The sequence below is a fragment of the Carcharhinus amblyrhynchos genome, chromosome 20 (assembly GCF_965287045.1).
Source record: "Carcharhinus amblyrhynchos chromosome 20, sCarAmb.v2.hapA, whole genome shotgun sequence".
NCBI classification, from domain to species: domain Eukaryota; kingdom Metazoa; phylum Chordata; class Chondrichthyes; order Carcharhiniformes; family Carcharhinidae; genus Carcharhinus; species Carcharhinus amblyrhynchos.
In genome coordinates this window covers 24890483-24915318 of record NC_137343.1, presented here as the reverse complement: position 1 = coordinate 24915318, position 24836 = coordinate 24890483, and the positions used below count along the sequence as shown (strand labels likewise).

Here is a 24836-nt window from a genome sequence, read left to right as displayed (position 1 = left end):
CCTGCCAGTTAGAGGACATTAACCAATTACATGCCAACCTGAATGATGCACACAGATCTACTGATGGAAAAAGAAAAATGTAAAAAAGGTATCTTCATGCAGCTTTTAATAGTGCTCAAGAGAAGTTGTTGATAATTTAGGGCAAAGATTGCCTGTTCACTATTTACAGTGAAGTAAAACGGTGTTTGCGATACTAACATGTTTTATTAAAGAGAGGTTACAGGGTTAACTACTGTACACATATGTCAAGACCAAAACAACTCGGTTTGCAGTACAATGAACACTATTAGCAACCACTTTCTTTTTCAAATCAGGCACAGGCTTTTTATTTATGACTTTTTGAACAAGAGTTACAAGGAAATATTACAGTAAAGCATATTTCTGAAATACTTTCATTCAATTAAGATAACTTCTGTTCAGAAAAGTTTTGTAACAGTTAACCACAAAACTTGTATATTTCTTCAGCACACCCTCTTCCCCAAAGTCAAACATGGTGTTTGTGCTTTCCAAAAAGTTTTTAAAAAAAATCATTTTGAAATGAAGGTTACAAAATGACACTTTGTAACAAACAAGTTACATTTTGTAAACTCATTATTGAAGCAAATTGCAGCATGCAAGCCAAATGGGAGATGGTGTCCATTTTTTGAATAACTTAAAGCCCTTGTCAAAATTTAAATAAGAAGCATCAGAATACACTGCAAAATAAATTACATTTTATACATTGTAGTTAAACAGAAAAACAATAAAATAACTATTAAAAATTCAAAATTATAGCATTTATATTGAAAATTCTAAATAAATAAATAATACTACATGAATGCATAATGCGCATTTGTTGTCTACTGATGAGTTATTTTACCTCAAGTGATGGAAAGTGGTCTGTCTTTGATGTTGAGTTAGCTCCATGATAACACGTCTAATGAGATTGGAAAATACTGCCTAAACTAGGCAGGTCAGTAGTATTTTAAGAGTATTGTTATTGATTATCCAGTCAGCCTTATTCATTGATGATATCTGGGAGGGGTAGATCTGAAAACAAGGGCTAGCATTTTTCCAACTTGACTAAAGGTGTAGCCCCTGGGCAGAGAATGGGAGTAGTAGTTAGAATTTGAAATTTAGCTGATGTTTAGGAAATTTCTTTCTGCTGAATCTTAGCACCAGAAAGGAAAGGGCATCAACTCCTGGAACTCATTCTCACACATCATGCTCAATTCATCCCACCATGAGCTCTCTATCCAAATTACTTTATCTCTTAAAGTAACTAAACAAAATGAACTTCCAATATAACTCCTCACCACCCCTAAATACAACAAACATAAATGTACTACCCAAGTCCACTCATTGATTTTCATGAGTAATTGATCCATGATTCCAGAAACAATGGACCCTGCACACTGAGCAGGTAGTCATGTTGAAACTTATTTTGCTTTACATTAATAATTTAGACTATCACATGCAATAATATAGACATTTTCTTTTGAAACCAAATTTGGGGGGGCATGACAAATATGAAAGTCTATGAGAAGTTGCAAGTCATAGGCAAGCAAGGAGAGTGCACAGATAGGAACATAGATGAGTTGACAGATGCAGTTATGTACAAATGTAAATTTTGAAAATAAAAATTATGAAAGGAATATCCCAAATTTTACTATCTATAAATTTGAGGAACAGAGTGCAGTTACATGGGTCTTTAAAGTTGGAAGTGCAGCTAGAAAAGACAAGTAGAATATTAGGTTTTATATATAATGCCAATTAATGCAAAAACAAAGATGAATACTTGATTTTGTGTTATGTCTGGGGGCATTGCATACAGCTTTGGCATCTATTATTAAAATATAATTGATGAGAAAATTACTCAAACAGTACAGAAATATAGATGTGAAGAAAGGTAGAAAAACAAGATTTTTCAATGAAAATCCAAATAATTTGTTTTAAATCAGGAAATGTTTTGAAAGGGTAAATGAAGAATTATTTCATATAATTGGAACATGGGATTAAACTCTGGATTATCACAAGAACTAAATTTACTTTCATACTGAAAGTTAAAAGTCAAATATTGTTGATTGCAGACACGATGACTTCATTTAAAAAGTGGGTCAGTATTGAAAAGGAAGAAGTTAGAAGGTTGTAAGGAAGGCCAGTGAAATATGATTAAAGTAAATAGTTCTACTTAAAAAAGATTTTTATGAACTTCTTAAAAAAAAATCAATCTTTTTTTTGATCAAGGTACTTATCCAAATCTTTAAATTGAATCATGAATAATTAACACTTTTGTTAGGCTTTCACTGCACATTTGCACTGATTTTTAGTGGAGGGAAAAATTGCTAATCTCAATTTACACTCGTTAATTCTGTATTCCTATCTTCTGCCCACATCCTTGGCATTTCAGATACTTTTAAACACAATCCTTCAAACTCCTCTGTTCCACTGAAACTCATTTAAGCAATTTAAACCACTCTTCCTAAGTTAGGATACGAAGGATATGAATTATTCTAGACATTCCCTTCTGGTCTCATACAAGAATACCTATTTGAAGTTCCTCCAAAATGCATAGTCTGTTGTATGTTCACTGTTAAAATATTGAAAACTTGGGATAATTGGAAGCTGTGCATTGGATGAACTAAGAAAATGAAAGAATATGGAAAACAGCAATCCACAGTGCTGAGGGGCTGGTATTCAGAGGCACTGGAATGTCATGGAACAAGTGTTAACATTTTGTTGGTACAATCTTCACCTTGTTAAAAGCCTCCCCTCAAGAACAATGCAAAATGCATACTGAGAATTGGACCATTAATATCTTCTAAAGTACATGCACTCAACCCTTTGGGGGGAACATTTAGGTACATCCAGATTACCCCAAAAAAATCAAATTGCACATCATTAGCTATGACAAAAAAACTACAGTGAGATGATTGCCTGCATTTAAAAATAGACTTAATTTACTAGAACAATGATCTAGCCAACTGTTGTATCATTGTATTTTTACATTACAAACACCTGATTGCTTTACATTAGCAACATTTAAGAGGCATCTGGATGAGTACATGAATAGGAAGGAAACAGAGGGATGCAGATCGAATAAGGGCAGAAGGGTTTCTTTTAAGTTTAATTAGGGCATCATGATCAGCACAGGCTTAGAGGGCCGAAGGGCCTGTTCCCATGCTGTACTTTTCTTTGGATGAGGAAGATCAGAGTTAACAAGGTTTTTATTTGATACGGTGGAAAAGTTTTCAAACTTGGTACGATCCATAAACATCTCAATAATTTGCAGTTATTTTCAAAAGAATATGACTTGCAATATACATCATCAGGGATAATACATTGCTTCATTGAGACTCAACTGTTTTTAATACACCAGTTTAAATCGTGAAACTGGTTCCCAAAACACAGCACCACAAGCTGCCAAAAGCTTTGAAAGGTTTTAAATGCTCCAAATGTGGACCTGTTTTGTCACCTGTGAAGAACACTACTTTGCACTGAAAGGAGCTCCATGAATAGCCTCTGCGAATTATAGGTCAGAGCATGAATAATTAACAGCAGTGCACTTTCACAACAGGGAATAGATGTAAACTTTGAGAATAAATATAGTCAATAAATAAGGGGGAAATGCACTTATTTCAGCATGAACATAATGAAGACTATGGAATAGGTTTAGCCTTAAATGGTTTAACCACTAAAACAAATAGTCTAACTAACACCTTATCCATGAGTATATCAAAGGTGGGTTACCTCATGTTTGTGCAAGTCAATAACCCAAACATTCCAATGAATGTTAAAGTCAAGTGTTCACTTGATTACCACAAATTTAACTGATTGTGCAGAATGGAATGAATAAAGTGCAATATATAAAGTCTAAAGATGTACATAAACTGAGCCATGGAGGTCTCCTGTTTGTTTTCTTGAGAATAAATTCAGCTGTTGTCCAATGGATCACCTATTTTTAAAAAAATACAAGACAATAAAATACAGGTTAATTTGGTTTGGTTATCCCTTCTATGCACAAATCTGTGCCCTGCTCTTTCCTGAATAAGTGATGCATGGTTTGGTATGGCTCCTTAACTGAATCTATGCAACTTCCAGCCATTCTTCATATGTTCTACAGATGTCAGATTACGTGAACATGCAAAACAAACCTGACGCTGTCCTCACTCAATTTGCACACTAGCAGGACTACGCAGGCCTAAATATTATCCCTGGAATACTATGGTCTTTTCAGAAATTGTCTTTTAAGATTGGATTAAAACATAGATTCACATCATAGAATCACAAAGGCCCTGCAATGCAGAAGAGGCCATTTGGCCCATCAATTCTACACCAACTCTCAAGCAGGTTATCTTACCCAGTTGAGGATTCTGGGTCTGTACCCGTTGGAGTTTTGAAGGATGAGGGGGGATCTTATTGAAACTTACAAAATACTGAGAGGCCTGGATAGAATGGACGTGGAGAGGATGTTTCTACTAATAAGAAAAACTAGGACCAGAAGGCACAACCTCAGGCTAAACAGACGATCCTTTAAAGTAAAGATGAGGAGGAATTTCTTCAGCCAGAGAGGGGGGAATCCTTGGAACTCTTTGCCGTAGAAGGCTGTGGAAGCCTTGTCATTGAGTGTCTTTAAGACAGAGATAGATAGGTTTTTGATTAATAAGGGGATCAAGGGTTATGAGGAAAAGGCAGGAGAATGGGGATGAGAAAAATATCAGCCATGATTGAACGGTGGAACAACTCGATGGGCTGAGTGACCTAATTCTGTTCCTATGTCTTAAGGTCTTAGGTCCTGTAACTCCACATATTTACCATGACTAATCCATTTAACATAGACCTCTTGGGGCATTAAGGGGCAATTCAGCATAGCTAATCCACCCAACCTGCTAATCTTTGGCCTGTGGGAGGAAATGGAGTACCTGGGAGAAAACCCATGCAGACCTGGGGAAAATGTGTAAATTCCAGTCACCCAAAGCCAGAATTAAACCTGGGTCCCTGAAACTGAGAGGCAGCAGTGCTAACTAGTGCCACCATGCCACTATATCATAGCAACATTGTTCCTGCAATCACTTCCAATGCTTCAATTATACACATTTCTATCGAGAAGATCACTGTCAAAATCTGTTTACTGTTTACTAACTGATACATTTTTCTGCATGTAATGATGCAGGGATTGAGTGAGGAAATGGGGCTGATTGAATAACTCTAGACAGCCAACAGGAACTTGATTTGCCAGATGGATTCCTTCTACGCAGTAACTCTTACCTAGTACATGTCGTTTACATAGGGGGCATGTTTGTTGAAGTAGCAGCCAAGGATCAACACAGTCCCTGTGAAACTCATGTAGACAAGGCAGCACTCTTAAACACTACAAATAAAAGTCACAGTAAATATTTTGAAAATATTGTCTCCCTTCAAAATAATTTAATACAATGATCTCAGTATAAAGTTTTCACCTTAAGAGCAATTTGAATCAAGTGACTTGTTCTCTTGTTAAAGCATACAATTAAATGATCAAATAAATGTAGCATGGTTTAATGTCATTATTAATACATGACATTGGCTCCTTGAATAGTTTATCTTTAGGCAGTGGGCAGCTGAATTACACAGACGAGGAAATATAAAGGAAAAAACCGTATCGGAAATATAAATGAATAATGCTTCAAAGAATGTCATGGGGTCTCTTATTTCTGAACAAAAAAAAATAAGATTTGGTGATTGTTTAATATTTCATTCAAAAGAATGCATCTCTGAAAATACAATATATCCTCAGAACGACACAGAAGTATCAGCCCACTTTATGTGCTTAAATCTTCAGAGTGGGGCTTAAACCCACAAACTTCTGACGCATAGATGATATTGCTCCCACCAAGACACAGCTGATGCTTTTATTAATTTGTATTTAGAGTCACTGTGATTCAAAAAAAATTAATATATTTTGCAGTAAGAGACTACATAAGACATTGAAAGAGGATTTAAATACATATCTGATACTTTCATTGCCTGCTTCCTTGCCTTGCTACTCAAATCACAAACTGAAATTCACCTGATTTTTATGGAATTCTTCCAAGCACACTGCACAGCTCTCAAGTTCTTGGGACTGTATTTTCCGTCTTTTACTTGGATAATATTTTCTAGTTTTCAGTGCTGATAACTGCTTTAACATTTGTTGCTTCAAGGGCATCTGCAAGCAAATAATAGAATGAAGGAATCGATATTAATACTTAAAATAGCGTTTAGTCATTTAATTAATTTATAAAGTAGATCTCAATTTTTATCAAGCTATGACATAGCAAAGATATGCAAACAAAAAAAAGTGGCAAAAATGAGATACAGATTATTTGTTAGCAAATGTATTTTCTTAGCCACTATATTGTCAGTATGATCACCCTGTTTGGACAGGAATGAAACACAAACCTCCATATCTTCAGTGCTTGATTCATAATGTCTGTATTGCCACTGAGCCTGCACAATGACTCCAGTACACAAGATTAAACCCACTAACAGGATAGTGTTCCACAGCTGCTGCAGATATTTCTGTAAAATAAAACCGAATTCATTCCTATTCAGGGCATGAGTTCAAAATCTAGGCTAACATTCCAGTGCAGTACTGGGAGGGAGTGCTACACTGTTGGATATGCTGCCTTTCAGATAAGATGTTAAACCAAGGCCCTATCTGCTTTCAAAGACAGACATAAAATTTCCCATGGCATTGCTTGACTAATGTTTATCCCTCAAATGAACCTCATAAAAATGACAGATTATCTGGTCATTATCACATTACTGTCTGGTCAAGCTTGCTATGAGCAAATTGTCTGCTGCATTTCCTATATGACAATAGTGAGTGCACTTCATTGTAGTACTTCATTGGCTGTCAACAGCTTTGGGATGTTCTGAGATCATGAAAGGTACAACATATATATCTATCTCCAATTTTTCAAGACAAGGCAATTTAGTAGATTATAGTTTAATACATATTTATCTGCATAAAATCTAAGGTCATTTATTTAATTTGAGACCTTTGTGAAGCTTTAGTTTTCTTCATTCTTTCACACAAAAGGGTTCTTCTAGTTATATTTATTCCTCATTCAAATTTATTATTTGTTATAAAACCTTTAGGCTTTCTTATTAAGCACATTTAATTAACCAATGCTGTGTATAACTACATAGCTTGTGGCATACAGGTTGACTCTTCATATAAAATGATCCCATTTTCTGCCCCCCATCTACCTTTCAGCCATGACATGTTATTAATAGAAAGCCCCAATTTTCCACCTCATGAATGGATGTTTTACTTATCAAGCAGGTGATGCAGGCGATGTTGCAAAGATGTGCAGGAGTTTAAGGCATGTCCACAAAGAGCAGACCCCATGTGGCAAATGTCAAAGATGACCACAACCTAGACCCACACCGAAAGTTCATTTTTATAGTTGGCACACATTTTGGGAGAGATTGAGGCTTCAGAGATTAATTTCCTCACAAATATCTGTGACAACTTACTTTTGACTTTTGCCAATGCTACATCAGGGCCAAATACCAGTTGTTTGATAGCAAGGTAGACTAACATATCCTCTGACTCTCCCTTCCTCTTATAAAAGGGGATGGGTTGCAACAGAAAATTACCAATCCCTGAGCGAAAATATAAAAGTCATTAACTTACATACCTGAACCTGTGAGCTGTTCTCTCCTGTACAAATCACTCCTTGCCATTCCCCATATAGACCACCTCGTGAACGCCCACAGGTTGACCACAATGTTAAAGTTACTCCCTGATGTTTAAAACAAAACGGATTTTTCACTCCAAGTTTCCTTCATAACAATACTGTTTTTTTTTTAAGGATTCAAGCAGTGCTTACTGAGTAATCTGGTGCACACTATTACAGTTTATTGTTGAACCTCCAGTTTTCACTGTGTCCACTAACAATTGGAGTACTTTTTTTTTTGCTTTTGGTAGTTCCAAGGCAGAAGGAATACAAAATGACAATAAGGATGTAATCCCAATCCCACAAATTCCTGCTACATGCTCCCAGTGCATGACTCTGCACATTGATTTTTATTCCTCTTCTGCTCCTCTTCAGTTCTAACTGCACAATATGATATTCCCCAATCAAAAAGGTAAAGTACTTGATCACATCCTTCTGCCAAGGTTGCTTAAGATCACATCACAGAGTGAATGAGAGAAGCCTACAATGATGCACCCTCCAATTTTTCCTCTCTTTCAATGGGGAAGCACCTTCTTTCTGCTCAGTTGACCAAGTCACCTCAAACACTGAGGCTGAATAAAGTTCACATTAGGGGATTAATGATCCATCATCACTCCACTGAATTAATCAATGCAACGTGATGGCTTATAAAAGTTTAGGTTGGTTAATAAGTTAGCCCAATGTATAATTTTAAATGGAGCATTAAACCAACATCAGCCTTCAACACTATTATCCCCACGAAACTCATCTCCAAACTTTGTGGCCTGGGTCTCAGCACCTCCTGCTGTGACTGGATCCTGAACTTCCTAACTCACAGACCACAATCAGTGAGGATAGGCAACAACACCTCTTCCACGATCATCCTCAACAGCAGTGCCCACAAGGCTGTGCTCTCAGCCCCCGATTATTTTCCGTATACACTATGACTGTGCGGCCAAATTCCCCCCAATTTGATTTTCAAGTTTGCTGATGACACCACCGTAGGTGAGTCAGATCTCATAAGAACATAAGAAATAGGAGCAGGAGTAGGCCATCTAGCCCTTCGAGCCTGCCCCGCCATTCAATAAGATCATGGCTGATCTGTCGCTGCTCAGTTCCACTTTCCCGCCCTCTCCCCATAACCCTTAATCCCCTCTCCTATCAAAAACCCATCAACCCGTGTCTTAAAAATATTTAGCGAGGCAGCCTCCACCACTTCAACGGGCAGAGAATTCCAGAGATTCACCACCCTTTGAGTGAAGAAGTTCCTCCTCAACTCTGTTCTAAACCGCCCCCCTTTTATCTTGAGGCTGTGCCCCCTAGTCCTATTGTTTTTTTTGAGCGGGAAGAGTCTTTCCACCTCTATCCTATCCATCCCATTCATCATCTTATACGTCTCAATGAGATCTCCTCTCATTCTTCTAAACTCTAACGAGTACAAGCCCAGTTTATTCAGCCTCTCCTCATAGCTCAACCCCCTCAACTCCGGTATCAGCCTAGTAAACCTCCTCTGCACTCCCTCCAAGGCCAAAATATCTTTGCGCAGGTGCGGCGCCCAAAAATGCACACAGTACTCCAGTTGCGGCCTCACCAATGCCCTATACAGCTGCAGCAAGACCTCCCTACTTTTATATTCAATCCCCTTCGCTATGAAGGCCAGCATCCCATTCGCCTTCCTGACCACCTGCTGCACCTGCAAGCTGGGTTTTTGCGACTCATGCACAAGGACCCCGAGGTCCCTCTGCACCGTCGCCTGCTGCAGTTTTTCGCCTCGTAAGTAATAGTCCTTCCTACCATTTTTCTTACCAAAGTGGACCACCTCACACTTGCCAACATTAAATTCCATTTGCCATTTCCTGGCCCATTCGCCCAGCCTATCTAGATCCTTCTGCAGACTCTCCACACCCTCCGCACAATTTGCCGTTCCCCCAATCTTGGTGTCATCAGCAAATTTCGACACTCTACACTCGGTTCCCTCCTCCAGATCATCTATATAAATGGTAAAAAGCTGAGGCCCCAGCACCGACCCCTGGGGCACTCCACTAGTCACCATCCGCCAATCCGAATAGCACCCGTTGACCCCCACTCTCTGCCTCCTATTTGACAACCAATCTTCTATCCACGCTAACACCTTACCCCCAACTCCATGTCCCTCGACCTTCTGCAATAACCTCTTGTGAGGCACTTTGTCAAACGCTTTCTGAAAATCTAGAAAGACCACATCCACCGGCTCTCCTCTATCCACTGCCCTAGACACATCCTCATAGAACTCCAGTAAATTTGTCAGACACGACTTCCCTTTAATGAAACCGTGCTGCGTCTGCTCTATCAAGCAATTCCCTTCAAGATGCCTCGCAATTTCCTCCTTGATGACAGATTCTAACATTTTACCTACCACAGATGTTAAACTAACCGGCCTATAATTCCCCGCCTTTTGCCTGGCACCCTTCTTAAACAACGGCGTAACATTAGCCGTTTTCCAATCATCCGGCACTTCCCCGGAATCCAGCGACGTTTGGAAAATAACCACCAAGGCATCCACTATCACCTCCGCCATTTCTTTCAGAACCCTCGGATGCATTCCATCCGGTCCTGGGGACTTGTCCACAATCAGCCCCTCCAGTTTGTCGAGCACCGCCTTTCTAGTAACAGTAATGTCATTAAGACCCTCCAGTCCTACCACCTTTCTATCGCTAACACCCGGCAAATTATTCACGTCCTCCTCCGTGAAGACAGAAACAAAAAAATTATTCAATACCTTAGCCATATCCCCATCCCCTACCACTAGGTCCCCTTTCTCATCCTCTAAAGGACCAACATTCACCCTAGCCAGCCTCTTCCTTTTTATATATTTATAAAAACTCTTGCTATCCTTTTTTATATTAAGCGCTAGCCCAGCTTCATAGTTTCTCCTACCCTTCCTTATCAACTTCTTTGTCAATCTTTGTTGACATTTAAACCTCTCCCAATCCTCTTCTCGCCCACTACTCTTAGCTACTCTAAATTCCTCCGCTTTTAGTTTAACACTTTCCTTCACCTCCTTTGTTATCCACGGCTTATTACCTCTCCTCCTACTATCCTTTTTGACCATCGGAATAAATTTCCGTTGAGCACCAAGAAAGATCTCCTTAAAGATCCTCCACTGCTCCTTAACAGACCCTCCCTCCAACGCGCTCTCCCAGTCCACATTCGCCAATTCTTCTCTCATCCTACCGTATTTCCCTCTATTCAAACAAAGGACGCGTGTCCGGGAACCCACTTTCTCCTCCTCCATCTGCACCAGAAACTCCACCATACAATGATCACTCTCCCCAAGAGGATCCTTCACCACAAGGTCCCTAATTCTACCCGCCTCATTACATAGCACCAGATCCAAGATAGCTCGCTCCCTCGTCGGCTCCAACACACACTGTTCGAGGAAACTATCCCGGCAGCATTCCAAGAACTCTTCCTCGAGCCCCCCACGTCCAACATGGGTCGACCAATCAATATGCAGATTGAAATCCCCCATAACTACGGCCGTCTCATTCTTGCACGCCGCACTTATTTGCGCGTTAACAGCCCTTCCCATCTCCAGATCATTATTCGGGGGCCTATAGACGACACCCACCAGCGTCTTCCTCCCTTTGCTGTTCCTAATCTCCACCCACAACGATTCCACCCTCTGCTCCTTGGCTCCAATATCATCCCTTGCTACCACCGTGATGCTATCCTTAATCAGCATAGCTACGCCCCCCCCTTTTCCCTCCTGTCTATCCTTCCTAAACACTTGATAGCCCTGTACATTCAGCTCCCAGTCCCTGTCACAAATTAAGTCCCTATCTCAAACAATGACAAGACAGAGAATCTGGTGGACTGGTGTGGCAACAATAATCTTTCCCTTAATGTCAACAAAATGAAGGAGATTGTCATCAACTTCAGAAAGCATAAAGGAGAACACGCCCGTCTACACCAATGGGGAGGAAGTAGATAGGATCGGGAGCTTCAAGTTTTCAGGTGTCCAGACACCTAACCACCTGTCCTGGTCCCCCCATGCTGACACTACAGTTAAGAAAGCCCACTATCACCTCTACTTTCTCAGAAGACCAAGGAAATTTGGTATGTCAGCTATGACTCTCACCAACTTTTACAGATGCATCATAGAAAGCATTCTTTCAGTTGTATCACAGCTTGGTATGGCTCTTGCTCTGCCCAAGACTGCAAGGAATAACTAAAGGTTGTGAATGTAATCCAATCCATCATACAATCCAGCCTCCCATCCAGTGACTCTGTTTACACTTCCCGCTGCTCAGCAATAACTGAAGACCATAATTAAGGACCCCATGCACCACAGACATTCTCTCTTCCACCTTCTTCCTTTGGGAAAAAGGTACAAAAGTCCGAGGTCACGTGCCAACCTGCTCAAGAACAGCTTCTTTCCTGCTGTTGTCAGACATTTGAATGGACTTACCTTGCATTGAGATGATCTTTCCCTACACCCTAGCTATGACTGTAACACTACATTCGGCACGCTCTCATTTCCTTCTCAATGAACAGTATGTTTTGTCTATATAGCGTGCAAGAAACAATACTTTTCACTGTATGTTAATACATGTGACAATAATAAATCAGATCATTTTTTGAAAATATTAGAATGCCAAAAGTATGATGAAATTACAATTGATTTTGATTTACCCGTAAATTCTCCAAACTGCAACTTGCTTGAGGTCCAACGAGTTCAGTCAGAATAACTAACCGTATAGGTTAACAAAGTTAAGACTCCGCTTTGTGCTGAGTTAGCTGATCTCAGCCAGAGCCGTGTGGTAGGGCTCGACAATTTACCTTAATACCCTGGGTTAGAGAAGAGACAACTGCCCAGAGTTGTTACTCATCATTATATAGTAACTGCTCCTAAAAATTTGCATGGATGCATTCTTGAGAAAATCAGGGCAAACCTCTGATATCTCTGGGGCCGAATCGACTTCCTATGCTCACCGCCAAATATCACACATAAATAAGCAGCACTTGTGAAACTGTTGAATATCAAATAATCAACTTCTTCAGAAGAGCAGAAACCAAGAAAAGGGTTTAATAGTCCTGGTACTGCCTCCCAAAACTGACATCTTTACTTTGTTTTATTAAAGATACTATCTACCATTGTCTATATTAAATATACTAACTGTAAAACCACAACATGAATTCTGGATAGTTCGCAAACTACAAAACTGGGATCTAACTTAACAAATAATCTAACTTGTCAATTAGCTGGCCTCAAAGCCATGGATATGTTTTATGATAACTCAGCAATCACAGTGCAGGCTTGCAACATCAAAAATAAAATCTGACGTACCAGATTATCCTGAATTATACTTTTAAAGGTTATTTTGGCAGATGCACGAAGACCACTGCAATTGAAAAGGATTTCAATGAAAGTTATCTTAAACATGCCTAAGATATGTGCACTTGTCAATCTAAGTGAAGGTAAAACAAAAGACATTCTGCACACTCCTCTTTTAAGATAACCGTGGCATCATTAAAGATAAGCTGCACCATGAATGTTACTAATACAGAGAATAATGTATTTTCAACCTTAAGTAGTATTTACCTAGAGCATTGATGTGGGTGAGTTAAATATGAGTGCACTTCAAAGAAATTCAACATGAAGCACTTTGAAACCTTTTTGAGGGATATGATAAAGTGCTACATAAATGCAAATTCTTTCTATTCTTTCATGGATTCTATGTTATGATTTATATAGCTTCAGGTTTGAATGTTGGATTTTGAGACAACATGTCAAAAATACATTAATGAATCATTTTACATGATGTGTAGGGAGGACAAGACCAGCAAACATTTTCTATTGTAGAGCAGTTCTGCCACTATTATTTACCTTTCAGAATTTTATTATATTAGAGACTTGAAAATAGAGACAAAGTTCCAAGGTTTTGTGGTGCTGCAGTGTGCCTTGCTGTCTAATAGGATTCCTGCTTTTCAGACTCCACAAGGCAAGTTCTGGAAAGGTGCAGTGCAACAAGCGGGCACATACTTACAGAAAAGGGGAGAAAAGCAACATTACCTCAACCAACCTTGCTCACTTCACTCATGGACTTTGTAAGGCTCGGACACTCATCGTGAGGCCCTTAAAGCCTGAGGTGGTAAATGCTCAGGGAGTTCACTACATAAGAGGGAATGTGGAAAATGACATCCAATTCCAAACTAATCTTACAAAATTTCACAGGGTGAACTGTAGAACACACAGCCATGCAATATTTGCAATTGTTGAACAACGAAAACTTCTGCATTGTGTTTATGGTATCACTTGAATTAAAATAGATTTATTCAGACATATTTCATAGCAAAATATTACATAGTACCTTGAACTGACTCCAATCGGTGATGACTGAATCAAAATGATACATGCTAAATAAAAATGAACACAATCATGCTTTTGCCTTACCTTAATAGGGCTCCTAGTAGCTTGGTTACGTTTTCAGAACTTTGCATTACAACCACAGGTTTAGAAAGCACTTGGGAAATGTCCATCTTGGAAAAAGTACAATAATAATTATTTCACCATAATAAGGATTCAGTGGTGAATTATGCGATGTTTAGAAAAAGACAATTAAAAGTAATATTTATCAGAACAAAAGATAAAGGGAGATTGTGGTGAAACAATTTACAATTATCATATGGTTTAAAAATATTGTAACCTCTGATATCCGCAACAATAAAAGAGCCAAGTCAGACAACAAATAGTTGCAGGCTTTACTAAAAAAACCCCAAAACAAACTAAAACCTAAATAACTGTAAATTTTATTGGACACAAATATTTAAATCATTCTGAATAGATTCTCTGATTATACAATATATCTTATATATTATACGAAGCAAAAACATTGAGTTACCTCAGTGAAGGCGTTTTGATTCAAAACCAGAATCAACAGTGCCGATGCTCCCAGAACAAGCGCTCTTTTCATCTGCAACAATAGAAGCCATTTTACTGCGAGGTCAGACAGCAATTTTGATATTAAGCATTTCTAAATGTTCATTTATAAAACAATAGAACGCTCAGAAACCTATACTTTGTTGTAAATCAGAAAATTATCTTGAAGTCTGTTATTAAATTACTAGCCATCATGTGCCGTAATTTTCTATTGTGATATGTGTCAGTAGTGGATTGTATAAAAAATATTATTGACTTACAAAATATAAATTGATCCTCTATTATTTCTGAACAGTAAAAGGAAGCTTAAAAGTAATATACAATACATTAAATTCAGCATTGCCACCTCTTATCAGGCTTCAGTGACAAATCCAACATAGAATTGAGTTGCTATCTGTGGAACTGGGTCGGGTTCCAGTTAAAATCACCAGATCTCCAAGACTGTCCTGGAATCTCCAGGAATTAAAGGTTAACCTCTAGGACACTACTGCAAACAACCCAGGAGAAAAATTATATGGGTAGTAACAAACAATTGTCTTTTTCTTAAAACTTTCTTTCAGAACTTTTTTCTCTTAACTCTGAAGATATTGAAAGTTGAAGGTAGGAATAGTGAGCAATTTGTTTGACTAGTTGGGGCATTGGAGGTCACAGCTGATTCAACGAATTTTCCAGGAAAATGTACCACCCAAATTGGCAATCCTATCCAATAGTAGTATTCCTGCAGCAGTATCTATCCAGATGTCAGAATTTAAACTGAATAAGTCCAGTTGAAAACATTCTTTGAAAGAGTCACAATGAATTTCACAGAAAAAAAAAATACATTTTAAACAACTTTATGATAAATATGGCAGCTCAGGACAAAGGATTAATTCCTATTAAAACAAACTACATTCTACTATACAAACGAGACACTCTATGGACAATCTCAAATCCATGTTCTCCATCTGTAGGAATGACAGCGGGGCTCAAGATCTGATGAAACCCATAAATTGTGAATCTTGCCGGCAAGATCACGATTTCTGATTTTCGTCGCCCTTGCTGATAATGGGCATGAACCTGATTTTAATACATTTTAATATAATTAAAGGCCCCCTCAAAATACATTGACCTCTTGCTCTAGTTTCAAACTTTGCCAATAATTCACCCAGAAGCAAACCTGAGGTGGGGATCCTCCCCGGGGATGGAAAGGCAAATATGGCCCATGGGGGAGAGGAACCATGGCCAGGCAGTGCCTGGGCACTGCTCCCTGGCACAAGTTGGCACCATGCCAACCATGCTGGAGTAATGCCTTGGGTGGACCCTAGTGGGAGCCTCAAATTGGGGGCGTGGGAGGGTGTAGGTTGGGCTAATTTATTTGTGGTAGTGGGATGGGGAGCAGACTTGGGAGCAGTGGGGATATCAGCAATTGCTGTCTGATACCAGTGATGTTTGCAGGGGAAGGAGGGGGGTGCGGCGCCAGCACTGATTCTGGCAGAGGGATGGGGGCAGGGTCTGATGTCAGTGATGTTTGGGGGAGGGGTGAGGATGCTGGCTTTGATTAAGGGAGTGGGGGAGCCCCTGAGACATCTACAGTGGAGTGAAGGGAGGGGAGTTATTATTTTTTGCACTGATCAGGATGCCCTTTATAAGCCCGATCTCAGTACAGCCTGCTTTACCAGCATGTTTAGGCTTCACCCCTCAGCATGAAACATGTCCAGCTGGTTTTTTTGACAAACTATCAGAAGATCAAGAGACAAAACCTACTTGTTGCTTTGGAGAGAAATATGCCAGTTTTCAGTCATACCCTTTGCCATTTTTGAGTGAGATTCCATCCTCTAGCTTGGTAAGCTATGAATTAGATATTAAGATTTTAAAAAGTAAAGGCATATAATATTACTTGCCTTACTAACAACAGTTGCAGCAAATGATTCCTGCTTACTGCTCCCTTTCCCTTCAACCTGGTCTTCTTCAACAGGCACAACGCCAATCCATTTCTCTCCAGTGTTTGGCCGGATGTCCAACTGTTCATCTTTAAGCTTAAAAGTAACCAGTAATAATTAATTTGTGTCACCTAATTTTAACAGTTCTTTTCAAAACATAGGGGAAGAAAGAAGCTGGAAGATTTACTTAGCTTGAACCTAAGAAAATATTTTACAGTGGTCCTCAATAAAAGGCAGAAAGTTCATCAATTTAGAAGAAGCTTAGAGAAACCATGTGTCAGGAACTAGGAGTCAGCTGCAATTAGCAACCAGAGGTGTTCCTAAAGTTTAAATCTCTAAGCGCGAATGCCACAAAGTTTGAGCTGACAGGGCCACAGTTGAGGATTTGAAAAGAAGTTGGAGGATCAGCAACCCAAAAGCTAAAGGGACGATCTGCCTGAAATTTCATATCTGAGAATAGCTGTAACAGAGGAGAGATTAAATTGAATTCCAAATGGCTGTAGCATACTTTTGGGCTGGTGCCAGGAAAATGAATCATCCCTCAAGACTTTGAAAATAAGGGAACTCTTGGAGAAGCAAGTAAAAGTGAAACTGGATTTATAGCATACCTAGCTATAAACTATGCTTGCTTTTATTTTTTAAAATAAAAGTTTGTTTTTGTTGAAATTGTCCAATCTTGTGACAGTTTGTTCAGTTCATTATTGGGTGTTTTAACGGCAACAGTTTCTATAGGACAGTGTAATGCATGGTGTGTTTTCAGTCATGCTAAAGAAAAATGAGAATGTTCTGTTTTGTGGTTTAAAGTATAAGTTGTCTACAGTGTGTTTAAGCAACAATGCTTTTACTCTTTTGCTATACTAACAGTCTTAAAACGTGAAATCTTTTGTCACCCTTTCAGCTATTAATTGGATTTCTGAATTTCTCTTTAAAGGTCCCATGGCCATAATATCAAGATAAGATTCTGTAAATAGTCTTTAAAGATAAAATCGTTCTAATTTGGATGAAAGTCCATTCAAAAGGACCATTTGCTGGTTTCTTGAAGCACATCTTTAATCACTTGGATTGAATAATATTAAAAACATAATAAGAACCATGAGAGGAGAAGGCCATCAGACCCCTTGAGCCTGCTCTGCCATTCAATAAGATCATGGCTGATCTTTTCGTGGACTCACTCCACTTTACCTGCCCCGCTCATCATAACCCTTAATTCCCTTATTGTTCAAAAATGTATCCTTGCCTTAAAAACATTCAATGAGGTAGCCTCAACTGCTTCACTGGGCAGGAGGCCAGTAGTCTTACTTCAGTGGTTGGTAAGTTAATGGAAAGGGTCCTGAGAGATAGGATTTATGACCATTTGGAAAGATGCAGTTTAATCCACGGTTTCATGAGGGATAAGTCCTGCCTCACAAATTTGACTGAATTCTTTGAGGAGGTAACTAAGTGTGTAGATGAAGGTAAGCCGTTGATGTCGTCTTCATGGATTTTAGTAAGGCGTTTGATAAGGTTCTCCATGGTAGGCTCATGAAGAAAGTAAGGAGGTGTGGGATAGAAGGAAATTTAGCCGATTGCATAAGTAACTGGGTATCAGATAGAAGTCATGATGTGGGTATGCCGGCGTTGGACTGGTGTAAACACAGTAAAAAGTCTGACAACACCAGGTTTTAGTAGGTTGGACTAAAACCTGGTGTTGTCAGACTTTTTACTGTATCAGATAGAAGACAGAGGTGGAGATGGAGGGAAAATTTTCAGACTAGAGGCCAGTTACCAGCGGTGTACCACAGGGATCAGTGCTGGGTCCTCTGCTATTTGTGATCTTTATCAATAACTTGGAAGAGTCATTAAATTAAAAGCGGATGCGTTTAGAGTAGCTAAGAGTAATGGGCGAGAAGAGGATTGGGAGAGGTTTAAATATCAACAAAGAATGACAAAGAAGTTGATAAAGAAGGGTAGGATAAACTATGAAGCTGGGCTAGCGCTTAATATAAAAAAGGATAGTAAGAGTTTTTATAAATATATAAAAAGGAAGAGGCTAACTAGGGTGAACGTTGGACCCTGAGAGGATGAGAGGGGGGACTTAGTGGTAGGGGATGGGGAAATGGCTGAGGCCTTGAATAACTTTTTTGTTTCGGTCTTCACGGAGGAGGACGTGAATAATTTGCCGGGTGTTAGCGGTGGAAAGATGGTAGGAGTGGAGGGCCTGAATGACATTATTGTTACTAGAGAGGCAGTGCTCAACAGACTGGAGGGACTGATTGTGGACAAGTCCCCAGGACCGGATGGAATGCATCCAAAGGTTCTGAAAGAAATGGCAAAGGTGATAATGGATGCCTTGATGATTATTTTCCAAACATCACTGGATTCCGGGGAAGTGCCAGAAGATTGGAAAACGGCTAATGTTACGCCGTTGTTTAAGAAGGGTGACAGGCAAAAGGCAGGGAATCATAGGCCGGTTAGTTTAACGTCTGTTGTAGGTAAAATGTTAGAATCCGTGATCAAGGAGAAAATAGTGAGGCATCTTGAGGAGAATTGTTTGATAGAGCAGACGCAGCACAGTTTTGTTAAGGGGAAGTCGTGTCTGACAAAGTTATTGAAGTTCTATGAGGATGTGTCTAGGGCTGTGGATAGAGGAGAGCCGGTGGATGTGGTGTTTCTTGATTTTCAGAAGGCGTTTGATAAGGTACCGCACAAGAGGTTATTACAGAAGGTTAGGGGGCATGGAGTTGGGGGTAGGGTGTTAGCGTGGATAGGGGATCGGCTGTCAAATAGGAGGCAGAGAGTGGGGGTCAATGGGTGCTATTCGGGTTGGCGGTTGGTGACTAGTGGAGTGCCCCAGGGGTCGGTTCTGGGGCCTCAGCTATTTACCATTTATATAGATGATCTGGAGGAGGGAACCGAGTGTATGGTGTCGAAATTTGCTGATGACACCAAGATTGGTGGAATGGCAAATTGTGCGGAGGGTGTGGAAAGTCTGCAGAAGGATCTAGATAGGCTGGGCGAATGGGCCAGGAACTGGCAAATGGAATTTAATGTTGGCAAGTGTGAAGTTGTCCACTTTGGTAGGAATAATGGTAGGAAGAACTATTACGTACATGGCGAAAAACTGCAGCTTGCAACGGTGCAGAGGGACCTCGGGGTCCTTGTGCATGAGTCGCAAAGACCCAGCCTGCAGGTGCAGCAGGTGGTCAGGAAGGCAAATGGGATGCTGGCCTTCATAGCGAGGGGGATTGAATATAAAAGTAGGGAGGTCTTGCTGCAGCTGTATAGGGCACTGGTGAGGCCGCAGCTGGAGTACTGTGTGCAGTTTTGGTCGCCGCACTTACGCAAGGATATTTTGGCCTTGGAGGGAGTGCAGAGGAGGTTTACTAGGCTGATACCGGAGTTGAGGGGGTTGAACTACGAGGAGAGGCTGCATAAACTAGGCTTGTACTTGTTAGAGTTTAGAAGAATGAGGGGAGATCTCATTGAGACATATAAGATGATGAATGGGATGGATAGGATAGAGGTGGAGAGGCTCTTCCTGCTCAGAAAGGACAGTAGGACTAGAGGGCACAGCCTCAAGATAAAGGGGGGGCGGTTTAGAATGGAGTTGAGGAGGAACTTCTTCACTCAAAGGGTGGTGAATCTCTGGAATTCCCTGCCCGTTGAAGTGGTGGAGGCTGCCTCGCTAAATATATTTAAGACACGGGTTGATAGGTTTTTGATAGGCAAGGGGATTAAGGGTTATGGGGAGAGGGTGGGAAAGTGGGACTGAGCCACGACAGATCAGCCATGATCTTATTGAATGGCGGGGCAGGCTTGAGGGGCTAGATGGCCTACTCCTGCTCCTGTTTCTTATGTTCTTATTTCTCATGTTCTTAAGAGGTGACTGAAGGGTGGGCTAGTAAATTTGCTAATGACACCAAGATTGGTAGAGTAGTGGAAGAGGTGGAGGGCTCTTGAAGGCTGCAAAGAGACATTGATAGGATGCAGAGCTGGGCAGAAAAGTGGCAGACGGAGTTTAACCCTGATAAGTGTGAACTGATTCATTTTGGTAGGACAAACTTGAATGCGGATTACAGGGTCAATGGCAGGATTCTGAGGAATAGAACAAAGAACAAAGAACAACTCAGCACGGGAAACAGGCCCTTTGGCCCAACGAGCCCGCGCTGCCGCATCCTCCTACACCTACCCTGCCCTGTGTGTATGTGAGTGGAACCCCTAACTTAGCCTGATTCAGGGGAGAATAGTGTCAATTTGGTATACCAATCAGCCTAAGAGCACATATTTGGGGTGTGGGAGGAAACCCACGCAACCACAGGGAGAATGTGCAAACTCCCACAGACACAGGCCCAAATCCATGTATCTGCACAGCTAGCAGTGCTAGTCACTGAGCTGTTGCGGTGCCCGTCTACTGGTCCAGGATCAAGCACACACACCGACACGATGTACTAGGCCACTCCAGGAAGCTCCAAGAGCAGCCCACGCACGACCCACCGTGTGCATGCCCCTTGTTTGACAACAAGGTGGACCGACACCTGCGGAATAAACAGACAAAAACGTTAACATGTAAGTCTACATTTCCGGTGTCTCCCGAGGCTCCGACCCTATTTAATACCCTCTACTATAACCCCCCATCCTTGTTTCGCTCATGTGTCTATCTAAGTAAACCTTAAACAAGTCCAACGTGCCTGCCTCCACCACCCTACTCGGTAGCGCGTTCCATACCCCCACGACCCTCTGCGTGAAGAACCTTCCTCTCATATCCAAATTATACTTCTCCCCCCTCACCCTTAGATCATGACCTCTCGTAATTGTCCCCAATCTAGGGAACAGCCTACCACTATCGACTCTATCTATTCCCTTCAGTATTTTATATACCTCTATCATGTCCCCCCTTAACCTCCGTCTTTCCAAGGAGAAAAGTCCCAGTTTCTCCAACCTTTCCTCGTAACTCAGTCCTTCCATGCCAGGCAACATCCTGGTAAACCTCCTCTGCACTCTCTCCAGAGTCTCCACGTCCTTCCGGTAGTAAGGTGACCAGAACTGGACGCAGTACTCCAAATGCGGTCTAACCAATGTTCTGTACAACTGAAGCATCAGACAGCAGCTCCTTTACTCTATACCCCTTCCTATAAAGGCTAGCATTCCATAAGCTTTCCTCACAACCTTTTCTACTTATGTCGCCACCTTCATAGACTTGTGAACCTGCACTCCCAGGTCCCTCTGTATTTCTATACTCCTAATCGGTCTACCTTTTATCACGTAGCTCCTCTCTGCATTATTCCTTCCAAGATGCATCACCTCGCATTTGTCAGGATTAAATTCCATCTGCCACCTATCTGCCCAATATACCAACCTATCTATATCCTGCTGTATCACCTGACATTCCTCCTCGGTATCCGCCAATCCTGCCAACTTGGTGTCATCCGCAAAATTGCTGATCACACCACGTACGCTCTCTTCCAAGTCATTTATATATACTACAAAGAGGAGAGGTCCCAGTACTGAGCCCTGCGGCACACCACTGGTCACTGGCCTCCAGCCCAAAAAGGTCCCCTCGACAACTACTCTCTGTCTCCTATTGCCCAGCCAGTTTTCAATCCACCTAGCTACCTGTCCTTGTATCCCATGTGCCTTAACCTTTTCTACCAGCCTACCACGAGGGACTTTGTCAAATGCCTTACTGAAATCCATATAGATGACATCAACGGCTCGCCCATCGTCAACCGTTTTTGTCACCTCCTCAAAGAATGTGGAGGAACAGAGAGATCTTAGGATTCATATCCACAGATCTCTGAAGGTTACCACTCAAGTGGATAGAGCTGTGACGAAGGCTTATAGTGTGTTAGCGTTTATTAACAGGGGGTTTGAGTTTAAGAGCTGTGGGGTTATGCTGCAACTATACCAGACCTTGGTGAGACCACATTTGGAATACTGTGCACAGTTCTGGTCACCTCACTATAAGAAGAATATGGAAGCATTGGAGAGAGTGCAGAGGAGATTTACCAGGATGCTGCCTGGTTTGGAGGGTAAATCTTATGAGGAAAGGTTGAGGGAGCTGGGGTTTTTCTCTTTAGAGTGGAGGAGGATGAGAGGCGACTTAATAGAGGTTTATAATATGAGGAGGGGGATAGATAGAGTGGACATTCAGAGACTATTTCCTCTGGTGGATGTAGCTGTTACTAGGGGGCATAACTATAAGGTTCATGGTGGGAGATATCGGAGGGATGTCTGAGGTAGATTCTTTACTCAGAGGGTGGTTGAGTTGTGGAATGCACAGCCTGCTGCGATAGTGGAGTTGGACACTTTAGGAACTTTCAAGCCATTATTGGATAGGCGCATGGGGCACACCAAAATGATAGAGAGTGAGATAGCTTGATCTTGGGTTTGGATATGGCTCAGCACAACATTGAGGGCCGAAGGGCCTGTACTGTGCTGTACTCTTCTATGTTCTATGAATTCCACAGATTCACAACCCTTTGTGTGAAGCAGTTCCTCCTCAACTCATTCCTAAATCTGCTCCCCCTTATTTTGAGGCCATGCCCCCTACTTCTAGTTTCACCTGCTAGTGGAAACAACCTCCCTGCTTCTATCTTATATATTCCCTTCATAATCGATACGTGTCTATAAAATCTCCTCTCATTCTTCTAAATTCCAATGAGTATAGTCCCAGTCTACTCAGTCTCTCCTCATAAGCCGACTCTCTCAATCAATCTAGTGAATCTCCTCTGCACCTCCGCCAGTGCCAGTATATCCTTTTTTCAAGTAAGGAGACAAAAACTGTACACAGTACTTTAGGTGTGGCCTCACCAGCACCTTATAGAGCTGCAACATAACCTTTCTGTTTTTAGTCAAACATGACCTGCCCTTCATGGACCCATGCTGCATCTTCCCAATGGGACAATTTACATTCAGATGTCCAAATATTGCGTCAAGTTACTTCTTCCCTGTTGCCATCAGACTTTTCAATGGACCAAAGATTTTCAGGTTAGATGCATTGGCCACGATAAACTGCTCTTTTGTACAAGGGGGATTAACAGGGTAAATAGGTGGGATAATGGGGATAGGGCTTGTAGTCAATGCAGGCTCAATGGGCTGAATGGCTTCATTCTGCATTGCAGGAATTCTATGATCTTACCCTATACCCCATCTGTAACTGCAACACTACATTCTGCACCCTCTCCTTTCCTTCTCCCCTACATACTCTATGAACGGTATGTTTTGTCTGTATAGCACACAATAAATAATACTTTTCACTGTATCCCAATGCGTCTGACATTAATAACTCAAATCAAATCACCAGCTGTAGAAGTTAAAAGTAAATTGCACTGACAAGTGACTGATTGACCATAGATCACTGTGTTCAAAGCCAAATACAACAAATATTGTTTCAACGGTTGTGATGTAACACTTCGGGACTAGAAAACACGACTATTCAATTCAACGAACCACGTCAACAACTGTCATTTAGCAACGGTAATGTTTTAACAAGTGGACCTCCAACCTACAAATGTGCTAATTCTGGTCAGGTCACTGGTTGTGAAATCTGTCTCCCTGGTCATTGTGCATTTAGACCCGAAGCCTAACATTGCTGGAACTGTCTTCAAGGGGAGGGGCGGCTGCTGTAGACTGTGCACATGGACTAAAAGGCTTTACGTAACTAGCGTCCATAAATGGGCGCAGTGCAGCACTTACTAATATTAAGCTTCCTTCTAAGCTGTCCTGGTTACGTTTGGCAAAGGCCAGCAGCCCCTGCCCGGGGCTCTCAGAGCCGCTGCCAAGCGCCAGCACGGTGCCCTGCAGGCGGTAGCTGCTGCCCGATCGGAAGCCGAACTCCGCCGACCAGCCCCGCCGAGAGTCCGTCAGGAAGACATCCACCAGGGCCACCTTCTCGGCTGCCACCGCACACCAGCGAAAGAAGTAGCCGGCCAGGAGCGAGTAGAGGCCGAGGCGCTTCCAGCAGCCAGCTGCCGCCATCGTCGCCCCTGCCGCGGCCGCCATCCTCCTCGGCCTGTCACCCGTCAGCTGGAGAGGGGCGGGGTCACCTGTCAATCACAGCACAACCCCTTCCGGGTCACTCGCCCGTTACCGGGACAACATGCTCGGGCCCAGGGGTCGGCGGCAGTGCTTGTTGAGGTTGCCGACTGGAGGAAGGGGTTTTGCTGTAGCACTGCCCCATTTTAAACAACCATGTATTTTTTTGTGATCAAACTTTAGCACCGCGTCCCGATGATTACGGTTTTGGCCCATTTGATTTTACTGGTCAGCCATCAAGATTCCGTTTACCAACTTTGCAAGCTTAAGTTGATGTTTATACCTTAGCTACGTATTTTTAATATTTTCAGCACTTTT

At 41.4% G+C, this 24836-nt stretch overlaps 1 protein-coding gene across 3 annotated transcripts; it reads right to left on the bottom strand.

The window, feature by feature from the left end:
• Positions 1-297: 297 nt before the first annotated feature.
• Positions 298-24489, bottom strand: rnf215 (ring finger protein 215). Of its 3 annotated transcripts, XM_080208246.1 has the most exons (10): positions 24180-24489; positions 16467-16601; positions 14549-14620; positions 14101-14186; positions 12994-13048; positions 7647-7751; positions 6400-6519; positions 6029-6166; positions 5248-5350; positions 298-3934 (listed from the first exon to the last, which is right to left on the bottom strand). In XM_080208246.1, the coding sequence occupies exons 1-10, from the start codon at positions 24483-24485 to the stop codon at positions 3912-3914; spliced, it is 1143 nt and encodes a 380-aa protein (XP_080064372.1). In that variant the 5' UTR covers positions 24486-24489; the 3' UTR covers positions 298-3911. The 3 variants fall into 3 exon arrangements, with proteins under 3 accessions (XP_080064372.1, XP_080064374.1, XP_080064373.1); XM_080208248.1 differs by lacking the exon at positions 6400-6519; XM_080208247.1 differs by lacking the exon at positions 7647-7751.
• Positions 24490-24836: the final 347 nt, after the last annotated feature.

What these genes read in the sequence shown, in the direction of transcription:
- rnf215 (XM_080208246.1), bottom strand. Translation starts at nt 24,485, where the DNA reads ATGGCGGCCGCGGCAGGGGCGACGATGGCGGCAGCTGGCTGCTGGAAG. An exon ending in CTACTAGGAGCCCTATTAAG is followed by an intron (nt 13,049 to 14,100) that starts GTAAGGCAAAAG and finishes TTTCAATTGCAG; the next exon opens with TGGTCTTCGTGCATCTGCCA. An exon ending in AAGAATTCCATAAAAATCAG is followed by an intron (nt 5,351 to 6,028) that starts GTGAATTTCAGT and finishes TTTTATTTGTAG; the next exon opens with TGTTTAAGAGTGCTGCCTTG.